Raw genomic sequence first — 11,479 nt, 5'->3', positions numbered from 1 at the left:
AACAAAATCCGTTGCAAAAATTTGGGTCGGAAAAAAAAGCCTTCACAAAAATTTGCGACGGAAAAAAAAATCCGTCGCAAATTTACGACGGAAACAAAATCCATCGCAAATTTGCGACGGAAACAAAATCAGTCGCAAATTTTTGCGACGGAAAAAAAAATCCGTCGCAAATTTGCGACGAAAACAAAATCCATCGCAAAAATTTGCGACGGAAACAAAATCCGTCGCAAAAATTTGCGTCGGAGAAAAAAGCCGTCGCAAAAATTTGCGACGGAAACAAAATCCGTCGCAAATTTGCGATGAAAGCAAAATCAGTTGCAAATTTTTGCGACAAAAAAAAAAAATCCGTCGCAAATTTGCGACGGAAACAAAATCCATCGCAAAAATTTGCGACGAACATAAGGTTGGTCGCAAATTAGCGACGAACTTAAAAGGTTCGTCGCTAAAATTTGCGACGAAATATAAAGTTCGTCACAAATTTAATTAAAAAAAGAGCGCCCCAAAGCCCCGCCCTCACCCCCAATTTCTCTCTCTCTCTCTCGCTCACTGTTCTCGATCATATGAGATATATGCTTCCGCTTCTCCTTCTCCTTCTCGCTTCTGCTTCTTCCCTCTCCCCCACACCCCCAAACCTCTCGCGCTCGCTAAGGGTTTTCGGTACCCCCTTCCCCCACCCGCGCTTCCTCCTGCGACTCCTCCTTGCCCATGGCCTCCGGAGCCCTAGAGGTCGCGGAGGCCGAAGGGGCGGCAGCTCCTCCCCCGTCGAGGGCAAGGAGGAGCTCCCCGAGAAATCAGAGGTGGAGGAGGCAAATCAAGAGGACCGAGAGATCGCCGCTCCGGAGGAGGAGGAGGCCTCGGCTTCCAACGAGGAGGCCTCGGCCGAAGATGACGACTGGGACGACGCCCCGAAAGAGAAGGAGAGCGAGGAGAATCCGAAAGGAGGGAGCTCCGTGGAGAAACAGGGCGTGCCCAAGAGGAGGAGGAAATCGAGCGCGGGGAAGAAAGATCCGGTGACGCCCGGAATCGAGCGGCCCACCAGAGAAAGGACATCGGTGGAGTGGTATTCCGCTCCTGCCCTCGTCAGGACGCCCTCCAGCAAGGGCTTCTCCATCGAAAAGGTACTGGCACGCTTGGACTCTCTTTTTTAATCTTTTTTTCCAAGGATTAATGGCTTGCTGGTATTTCAGGGTCGTGGTATACAGCTTAAGGACATTCCCAATGGTATGTTTCCAGCTTTAATTGTTTCCTCATGGTTTACAGTGGGTTGATGACCATAGCCTATTGCATTCGTGTATGATTGGTTTCTTATGTCTTTTTTTTTTGCTAGACTATAATTGGTTATAGGTTTCCAGTTGGATCCAATTGTTAACAAGGCTGCTTTATACTTGTGATGTGTTCTTATAAAATCAGAGTTTTGAGGCTTTAAATCAGCGTGCGGTTGCAGTAGTTGTGGATCCCATTTAGAGTGTCAAAGGGAAGGTGGTGATTGATGCCTTCCGTTTGATCAACCCACAAACCATGATGCTTGGCCAAGAACCCAGGCAGACAACCTCCAACCTTGGACATCTCAACAAACCGTTCATCCAAGTGAGTGCTGACCAGATAATGCGCTCTTTGAATATTGAGTTTTGATCTTATCTCCTGGGGTTGACTTCATATTTTTAGGCATTGATCCATGGGCTGAACAGACACTATTACTCAATTGCCATCAATTACAGAAAGAATGAACTGGAGGAAAAAATGCTACTTAATCTTCACAAGAAGAAATGGACAGATGGCTTGACGCTTCGCCGTTTTGACACACATTCTCAAACCAATGAACAGACTGTTCAGGTAAATCAAGGTCTTAATCTGTCGCATCTAGATTAGAGAATTAGTTGCACCAGTCACTTAGAGGTGGATTCTGGACAACGCAAGACAAGGCCCTCTGCTCAAGCATATTTTCATCTAGTGTCCATGTTTTCCTAATTAATTAAGATCAATTAGCTTGCGATGCATATAGACTTTCATTGAACTGGATGTTGAGAAGCTGTCGTTTCTTGCAAAACGAATGATTGTTTTCAAATTCAGATCCTTGTTTTAGTTGGATTTTTATTTTGGGTGTCCAAGGCTCGGAGGAGAAAAATTTAGGTTTTATCATCCAAAAGCTAAGGACATGTGCTTTATGCTTTAGGTGTAGTGTTGTTCATTCTTTGGTATATTCTCTTCCAAAAACTATTCATGAAAGTGCACTGCAAAGATCCTTTTTTAAAAGGATTGGCAAAAGACCTATTCAATGAAAAGCGACAGGGCAAAAATTTATAGGTGACAATCTAAAGTCAAAGCTTTACACGATTCTTGGTGCGTACTTTGGACAGGTATGATAGATAAATTACAACGCATCCACCGCAACTATCGTGTACGAAGCAAAAAAGTCCTTATGGCCATTATGCATTCTACTTGGCCTCATTATGGCCTCATTATGGGGACTTCACCTGCAACCATTGACATGAAGCTACTTAAGTTGACATGGAGAAGGTTAGAAGGTTTGGCTGCTAGACTTGGTGGAGCCAAGAACATATTCTGTGAACTTTTTTCTGATAACAAGGTTGAGAACACCTTTTGGTTGGATAGTTCGTCAATTGAGAAGGTCTATCTTGAAGAGGAAGAATGTACCTTTAAGTTTGGTTCTTTATTTATGTCATTCTTGTGAAAAATGTAGATGAATGTATTTCATTTTCATATTATTATAATATTTTGATGTTATTAAGTGCTTAATCAATGTTAAATATAAGTTCCAAAAATTAAGTTTGCTTTTAATTAGGTTTAAAATTGAAAAATAAAATAAATGATTTTATCGTACGATCACAAATTACAAAAGTTCGTTGTAAAAATAAAATTTCGTCGCTAATTTTGTCCCTAAACGATATTCGTCGCAGAGTTCGTCACAAAAGAATTAATAAAAAATCGTCGCTAAATTCGTTCATGAATAATGTTAATGGCAAAAGTTAAAAAATTTGGTGGCAAATTAGCGCCGAATTTTGCCACGAATAAGTTCACCGCAAATTACTGACCAAATTTTTTTTTTTTGGCAAATTAGCGATGAATTTTGCGATGAATATAGTTCGCGGCAAATTAGCGATGAATTTTGCGACGAAATGTGCGACTAAATTTGTGACGAAATTTGCGTCGATATTTGCGACGAATTTTGCAACTACATTTGCGACGAATAAAGTTCGTGGCTAATTTGCGACGAATTATTTGCGATGAATTATTTGCGACGAAATTTGCGACGAATAAAGTTCGTGGCTAATTTGCGACGAATTTTGCGACGGATAGTGTTCGTGGCTAATTTGCGACGAATTTTTTTCTGTCGCAAAATTCTTCGCAAATTCGATTTGCGACGGATTTTTCCAAATTTTTCGTCGCAAAAATCATGTTTTTTTGTAGTGTAACCAAATTTCAACTCAATCAGACCATGAATTGACTTCCGACGTCAGCTTGATGAAAATCAGATATTGCCATATTCACAGGCTTTCTGCTCTCTCTCTTTTGTTACTATGTCTCTGAAACATTTTTTTTTTGCGGCTACGACATAATAATAGTGAGAAACCGTATTTCTCGATATAAATAGACATGTGGGCTCAAGTCTTGGGCTTGCAATTCGTTGGGCTTCCTTCACATGGGAGTGAATCCGGCCAACAAATCTCCCCCTCACTCACGACGATGTGGAGGGATTCACCATTCCTACTATAAATCGACAATGTTCAAGCTTCTTCCTTGATAGAGTCTTCATCATCATATCGGAACCATTATAGTCCGTATGGATTTTCTCAAGTTCCAACAACTTCCCATATAGAACATCCCCTATCCAATTATATATAACATCAATGTGTTTCGATTTCGAATGAAAAGATGAATTCTTACCAAGATGAATCGCACTTTGATTGTCACAAAATAACGCATACCTCTTTTGCTTGAACCCAAGTTCTACCAAGAACTTATTCCGCCATAGCAACTATTTACTAGCTTCTGTTGCCGCAGTAAATTCAGCTTCGATTGTAAAAAGAGCAACACACTTTTGTAACATTGGCTACCATGACATAACCCCACCGCCAAAGGAAATCAAATAACCAGAAGTAGATTTATGAGTATCAATATCTCTAGTTAAGTCGGAATTTGTGTATCCAACTAATTCAAGTTTCCCGTTCTTGAAACTGAGTTTCAAACTAGAAGGTCCCCGAAGACACCTCATGATCCATTTCACTGCCCCAGTCTTTCTTTATAATTCACCGGTTGTTCAAAATTGTGTGTGGGCAGAATGTTCCTCGTGGGTTCATAACGCAGCACATTCAGGAAATCAAGGAAATCGTGACTCTCAGGCATTCAAATAGAACATGGCCTGTGAAGCTTAGGAGCTATCCAAGTGGGTTGATGCTGTTCTCTTCTGGTTGGATTGCATTTGTGAGAGGAACTGGTTTGCGTGCAGGAAGTGTCTGTGTGTTTGAGCTAATTGATAGAGATGATATTGTGTTCAGAGTCTACATTTTCAGCAGGGCAGGTAGAATCTTGATTTACGTTATTTGAAGTGAAACTTTAGGCTGGTCATGGCATGACATGACTTCTATGCTAAAGATCTTCATAGTCAATCTAAGAAACATTCACAGCAATAATGTCTCTTAAAGTTCTCATTTTAATTCCAGGCAGGAACAAACAGTCTAAATGCAGAATGAACCATCCGGAGCCAGTATTTTGTGATCCTACTCCTTCGAGGCCTCTCACTACTCCTAAATTAGCCAGCAAATTTGATTCGGAGCATCCCTTCTTCAAACTGGTGATACATCAGAGTCATTTTAAAAAATTGGTACAATCTTGAGCCTAATCCATCAATGCCATATCTCAAGTTCGCTTATGATCTCTATCTAATCTTGCCTCAATATTGTGTTATCCTTGGTTGATTTGGTTTGTATTGGGAGCCATATGACATGCTATATTTCTTGGAGTGATTGTGGGGCATCCCAATGGTGGAGTAATGCGGAATCAGGAAAAAGAAGAAGAAAAAACAGCAGTAAAGGCTGTGATTAGGTTGGGACTATCCATTCACTTGGATATCCTTGACAAGCTGCTCCATCACTATCTGAGTGAAAGGATGGACAGTCACTTGAATTGAGTACTAACCTAAAATGGCAATTAATGGCAGTAATTTGTTTGAAAATGCTTTACAATGCGGGTTGAGATCGATGGCTTTCATGAGCCTCTTAAGACTGTTGACTAAAGCTGGCCTTGTATGCTTTCTTTCCAAGAGCGCATGCTTACATTTTTGTCCTTCTCTCGGCATACAATGGTTGTTCAAATGTCTACTCATGTGCAGCATGTTCCCGGTCAATTCGCCGAGCAACATATTCAAAAAAACAAGAGAAAGGGAACTCTTAGGTATTCAGACAGATCGTGGCCGGTGAATCTCTCAAGATATACGCAGGGAACCCAAGTGCTCTTTTCTGCTGGTTGGCGTGCATTTGCAAGAGAATCTCATTTGTGTGTAGGAAACGCCTGCGTGTTTGAGCTCATTGATAGGGATGATGTTGTGTTCAAAGTCTCCATCTTCAGTTGTGGTGGTAAGGATCAGATTCACATTGATTGAGGTGTTCATCGGACGTGTTAGTCTAGACTGTTCGAGGTGTCGATATGAATTCAAGATCCTAATTACGCCTCCTTTATTCAGCTGTGGCGAATCGATGCAAAGGAGACTCTTTTCTGTTCTTGTTTTCTTGTTTCTTGGTGCTAGTTTTGGTTCTATATTTCCATTTTGGCAAGAATCCCTCAGATTCGGCGCTTCTTTAAGGTTGCTCAACTGCCCTAAAGGGTTTAATATGTATTTTCTTAACATCCTAGCATTTTGTGTATAACCAAACCTTTTGCAAGAAGTGAAAATACAAAGAAAGCAGTCCATGCGTTTACTTTTTATGGCTAAATGAAAAAAAATATTTGTGAGAAAGTTGTATGGCTAAGTGCTTGATCGTACTTGGCAGATTTCTGATCGAATTATGTCTCCAACTCAAAGTTTTTTTGAATTGGAGGCCACGCCCACGCCCACGGCCCACCACTCTATCAAAGCCTCATTTGATCCATGTGAATGTACCGATTTTTGTGCACTATGCTGAGAATTTAAGGATTGATTTTAATTGTTGTCGATACCTGAATTTTTCCGATGGTTAAAGTTAGAAAATTCAAGGTTTGAGATTCTGATCGGGGCGAGACTCATTGTAGTTGAGCTTCTCCATCGAAATGCTAGTCAACTATTTGTGAAAATGCTCCAACGAAGTTGTGAAATATCTTTTGAGGAAAAGCTGCTTCAATCTGTAGATGCAGATGCATCTACAAACGTTCAAACCACAATAGCATCCTTCAATTCATTTATACTACTCTTATTTCGTGAAATTTGAATCTAAGACCCAGAGTAATTCTTGCGTTAGTTTTGTTTTGTGCATTGTTCTCATAGTGAAATACTGGCGAGGAAATGAACCGGAGACTCTTGATGGACGCTGATTTCTTACGATGACTGACGTTACTGGGTATGTTCCATTTTGTATGCTGTGCATCATTGCGGAGTCATAATCGAGGATGGGCGGTGGCCGACAACGGAGGTCCGATGACGACTGTAGGGTGACTGAGGGTGAAGTATATAATGTTCATAATTTGATGCTTTGGTAGATTTGATCTTTAGTGGTAGCTCTAGAGTTCATGATGTTGATGATCAAAGTATGGTGCATTGAAGAACTCATGGAGTTACTGGGAAAAATGAAAAAAGCAAACAAAAAGAAGAGAATAATAGAAAGGGCTAATCTGATGAGCTCAATCCATTAGCACCTAAGGATCATGAGGCCAGGTTTAGTCAACATTAGATCGGGCCCAAGAATTCGGGCCATGCTCTATTTTAGAGAAAAAAGAAAGGAATTTGCAAGTAATAAATAAAAATTATTATATCAGATAACAAAAAATAGGAGAGAGAATTAGACTTGCAGTATAGATCGCAGGCGTAAAAGGAAAAATATAAATTAAAAAAATAACAAAAATGGTTAGAATTAGAGACCTTGATTAGGTTGCTAAGTTTTAGCATTAGATTTAAATTAGCTTCATTTTAGTTAGTGCATATAGTTTAGACGTTTTAGTGAACACCTTCGATATAGCTTAGTTTTAGTAGATTGATCTTAAAGGTAAGAAATTGGACTCAATTTGAACTTGGCTCGTGGGGTTGCTGTCTTGGGGCTTAAAACAAGGTCATGTTATATTTTTGACCCACTTGTATTAGATTAATTTAGTTCACACTATCTTTTAATTGCTCTTTTAGTACTATTTTTGATAAATTAGTTGTGATTCTTTTATATCGCTTTTGTGTCGTAATTTGCTTGTTTAAGTTAACTGGCTAGGTTACCTTTTTAGAATCATAATAAACACCAAAAACATTGCATGATGCTTAGCAGATGAGAATTTTAGGTTCATAATTTGGTAAAAAGATTGTATGGACACTTAAATTGATAAATAAACAAGTTTAGACATCAAAAGGGCATTAATTGAAAACTAGTATTATCAAGTCCTCGATCCTAGATCACTGGTTGCGTAAGAAGTGAGGTAATTTCCTGCACTTCACTTGTTTTCTAACCAACCTCAATTGGTTAGTGGTGACTCTTGCACATAAAATCCTTTTTGTTTAAACAGAACTAAAATAAAAATCCCAACGTTGCACGAGGTAAGGGCTTGAAAAAACCCAGTCGATTGAAGACTACCGGTCCCAATTCGAAACGTTTGAGGTTTTTAGTGTCACAAAATAAGTTCGGTATAATATGTCACCGTCAGTATAGTTTGAGATTTTTCATGACTTTTACTATTTATATAATACAATGTCGGGCTTTTCTGCAATGCCGTGCTCCTTTGGGCGGCAAAGTTATAGTGCATGATCTCAACCGTCGGATGAAAGAAAATTAATGTCAACCGTCGGATGACAAAACATCTCGGGCATGGGTTCAACATAAATTGATGCCAACTGTTGGATTTGGCATGACAATTTTCTCCTTCCAAATCCTACGGTCTCATAGGTCACGCCAAAAGTAATAAGCTGTGCTACATCATCACTTCACTAATCATAGGGCAAACTTTTTTTTTTGTTTTTTTGTTTTTTGGATTCTCTAGTTTTGCTCTTGTCAAATGAAGCAACTATCACTAAAAGTCAGCCACACTTATACTGAAGCACACTGTATGTGGAAACTGATTCTTCATCCATGTCACAGAATTTACAATTTCTTAGTTTACTTCCTTTTTCTTTGCACTTTCGGCTTGACCACGATGAGTCATTGTCATGGACTTGTAACTTTGATTTTTTTCATAACAGGGTTTAGGGTTTATGGTAGTTTCTTGAGAAAATGTGGAAATGATCTCTCAAACTTGGTGCTTCTCAAGGTTCCGGGTGGTTCAACCTGGACTATAGAACTAGAAAAGATAAACAATGACATGGTTTCAGCATGAAAAGGGCGGTGCGGATTCACGGTGCCTTACTCCATTGATCATGTTTACCTAGTGGTTGTCAAATATAAAGAGAACTCCTCTTGTTGAGTAATAATATTCCATAAGAGTGCTCCAGAGATACATTATTTGTTGAGCAGCGACAAAAGGAGCGAATTTCTCTCAACAAAAATGGAAGATGTCGTCGAAGCAGAATATTTTGAAGGGTTTCACACCCCATGACATCTTCAAATTTCAACCTTATTTTGAATATAATAAAGGGTTATTTCGTCAATGCGCAATGAGTAGAATTATGCTCTAAATTGATTCCAGAATCATTCAAGAGTATTCCAAGCTTTGGGAAAGACAATTTAGGACTTCGATGGCGTGATCAAAGAACTCAATCATGGATTGACAATTCAGCCATAAGGATTGATGAGGGATAATCATAAGCCATTTCAAGTCGATCTAGGAACGGTTATAGCTCGATTCGGCAATAGTATAGAATCGGTTTGCGTGTGGTTCCGCGCGATTACTGTATTAGTTCCGAACGACACTAGACCAATCCCTAATGATTGTATATTTCAAAATAGGCTATTGACCCTCTCGATTACATGACAATCGAAGGTCATCAATGAATTGGAAATGGCTTAAACGTGGATTGATTTAAAGACAACTACGGGTTAAACGCACGAAACACCTAAAAGCCGCCCATTGTTCTAATTATGTGAAAGACGCATTTGAGAGACTTTAACCACGAATTCTAATCCAGTTAAGGATATCGGACTATAAAGGATTAAGAGACGACTATTGGATAATCTCAGGGGATCGCCCATTAATCGGTAAACCGCAAAATATTGGAAAAGTGAAATTTGGGCTGGAAATTGGGGCTCACGAATTTTTAAAGGCTCAATGGGCCTCATGGACTCAATAGTCGGCCACAAGGGCCCAAGTTATGGAAAATTACGGTTTTGCCTTTTTGGGCCCAAATTGAGTAATTTTGAAAAAATTTGTGCAAGAAAAACCAGAGACGAGAAGCCCGCAAGGAACTAAGCCCAATCATGGGGCCCAAGGAGGAGTTCGGCCAAAGAAAAGAGGAGAAATGGGCTTGGCCCAAGTTTAGGCCCATTTTAAAGCCTTTTAGGACTTGAATAGTGTCTTCGAGTGAAAATACCTTTCTGACCCCAAGCCTTTTTGAATTCCTTTGGTTTGTTGAAGGGCAAAATGGTCTTTCTACTCCTCAAAAGTTGGCCGGCCACATGGGAGGGTAAAATGATCAAATACCCCTCTCATCTTGTCTTTATTCCATTCTTACCCTTGAATATTTGTGAAACTTAAATTGCAAGAACGAATCCTAGCCATTGATTCAAGCTTGTTGAGCAAGGGATGATCTTGGCCATCCATCCTCGGGTATCTTGCAAGACAACTTTCTCTCTTCTCCTCATTTCTCACTTTCGATTTTTTTCTCTCTCTCTCCCTCTCACTCATCATCACCGGCCACCACCGCACGCCCTCACCGCCGACCTCTTGCCCTGCCGTGAGCCGAGCAATCCACCGCCGTCGCCGTGCGTCCGCCCAATCCAAGCCACCCCTTCCCTTGTTTCCCTTTGGTTTAAGAGTAAGTTTACTCTCTAAACCTTGATTAGGGCATTAGGTTTGCTAATGGTCTAGTTCAGAGCTAATTAGGTGGTTTAGTGGATAAGTTATCTTAAGATTAGTTGATAGCTTATCTTATTCCATTGATAGCTTGTCTTGGTAATTGATAATTTATGTCACGCTTTAGGTGATAGCCTATCTAGTGTAGTTGATAACTTATCTAGACTTATGTGATAACTTATCAAGAAAATGGTGAGAGCTTATCAAGAAAATAGTTATAGCTTTTCTTGAAACAAGTAGATAACTTATCACATTGAGTAGACTACTTATCATGAGTTAATTGATAACTTGTCTTGATTAATGATCATCGGTGTGTGTTATAAGGTTTAAATTGCCATGAGAAAAAGGATGAGTTTACGTTGAAAAATGGCTTGATTAATGGAAATCTTTGGTATGCTTAAGTTTAATTGGAAATTGAATGGATAATGTTTTTGGTGTTGATATATGAGTGCGTTTTCATGGTAGCTTTATGCGTAAAGAATTGCACGTCATAAATAGTTGACATTGGCTCAATTCCAAAGATAAGAAATGGGATTTGAGTGATTGTTGTGTGTGCATGATCACCTAAAATTTTCATTTGTGCCTGGTTATACCAGAAGACCACCAACCTAGGGTTTGGCCGTGGCCGTGAGAGATCGTGCCAAATTTGGTAATTGGATGCTGTCGCGAGGACAGGGTAAAACGAAGTCGTTCGCGAATGGAATTCAGAACGAACTCATTTATGGGATGCCATCATTGAGGTTGGTGAGATGAATAATGCCCGGTCATACCGGAAGACCGCCTTCCTTTAGGATGTGTCGTGGCCCGAGGAGTCGTTTAATAATTTGGACTATCATGAGTGCGACGTGCATCGATGAGTGCAACGTGCCTGAGAGTGATGATTGATTATGTCTGGATTATTAAATTGTTATTGTGCATGGTTATGTAATGAAATATGCTGGAATATGCCTCTTGAATATGAACGTTATTGTGACCCTGTTATGTGTTCGTTGGAGCGATTGCCATGTTAGGATGGTAGTAAAAGGGTGAGATAATCGCCTTATGTATATAGTTTAGGCAAAGCAAGGGCTTTGCTATTGATCTGCCTTCGATAGTGACTTGCACGTTTAGGGCGATCCAAAGGCAACGTACTCTCCTAAACAAGTTTTAGGGAGCTTACTTGCTGAGTATATCTCACCCGTTGTTGTGTAAATATTTTTAGGCTCGTAGTGACGAATAGTCGTCAAGTGCGATTCGGAGACCAAGGGTGGTGATGGGCACTGGATGAACATCTTTTTTGCTGCCTTCTTGTAGAGAAGTTTAAGTTAACCCGACTATCCGATCCCTTTTTATGTGAGTGGTCTTCCAA

At 39.9% G+C, this 11,479-nt stretch overlaps 1 protein-coding gene and 1 long non-coding RNA gene across 5 annotated transcripts; both read left to right on the top strand.

Annotated features, from left to right (window-relative positions):
* Positions 1-580: 580 nt before the first annotated feature.
* Positions 581-2,439, top strand: LOC115682375 (uncharacterized). 4 transcript variants are annotated; one of them, XR_008814276.1, is made up of 5 exons: positions 581-1,118; positions 1,188-1,221; positions 1,328-1,587; positions 1,666-1,833; positions 2,358-2,439. It is a non-coding gene; the product is annotated as an uncharacterized LOC115682375 (long non-coding RNA). The 4 variants fall into 4 exon arrangements; XR_008814275.1 differs by lacking the exon at positions 2,358-2,439 and having other exon boundaries at positions 587-1,118; positions 1,411-1,587; positions 1,666-2,067; XR_008814274.1 differs by lacking the exon at positions 2,358-2,439 and having other exon boundaries at positions 588-1,118; positions 1,666-2,067.
* A 22-nt stretch (positions 2,440-2,461) lies between these two features.
* On the top strand, positions 2,462-5,739 carry LOC115682373 (B3 domain-containing protein At5g18000-like). Its single transcript, XM_030606584.2, has 4 exons — positions 2,462-2,629; positions 4,300-4,540; positions 4,683-4,843; positions 5,351-5,739. Exons 1-4 carry the CDS (start codon positions 2,462-2,464, stop codon positions 5,618-5,620), a joined length of 840 nt encoding a protein of 279 aa, XP_030462444.2. The 3' UTR covers positions 5,621-5,739.
* The last annotated feature ends 5,740 nt before the right edge of the window (positions 5,740-11,479 follow it).

The sequence above is a fragment of the Syzygium oleosum genome, unplaced genomic scaffold (assembly GCF_021117445.2).
Source record: "Syzygium oleosum isolate NSW1041296 unplaced genomic scaffold, Sole_v2.1 Sole_v2.23, whole genome shotgun sequence".
Classification (NCBI taxonomy): Eukaryota; Viridiplantae; Streptophyta; class Magnoliopsida; order Myrtales; family Myrtaceae; genus Syzygium; species Syzygium oleosum.
The sequence above is the reverse complement of the archived record's forward strand: the minus strand, read 5'-3'. Positions and strand labels throughout refer to the sequence as shown.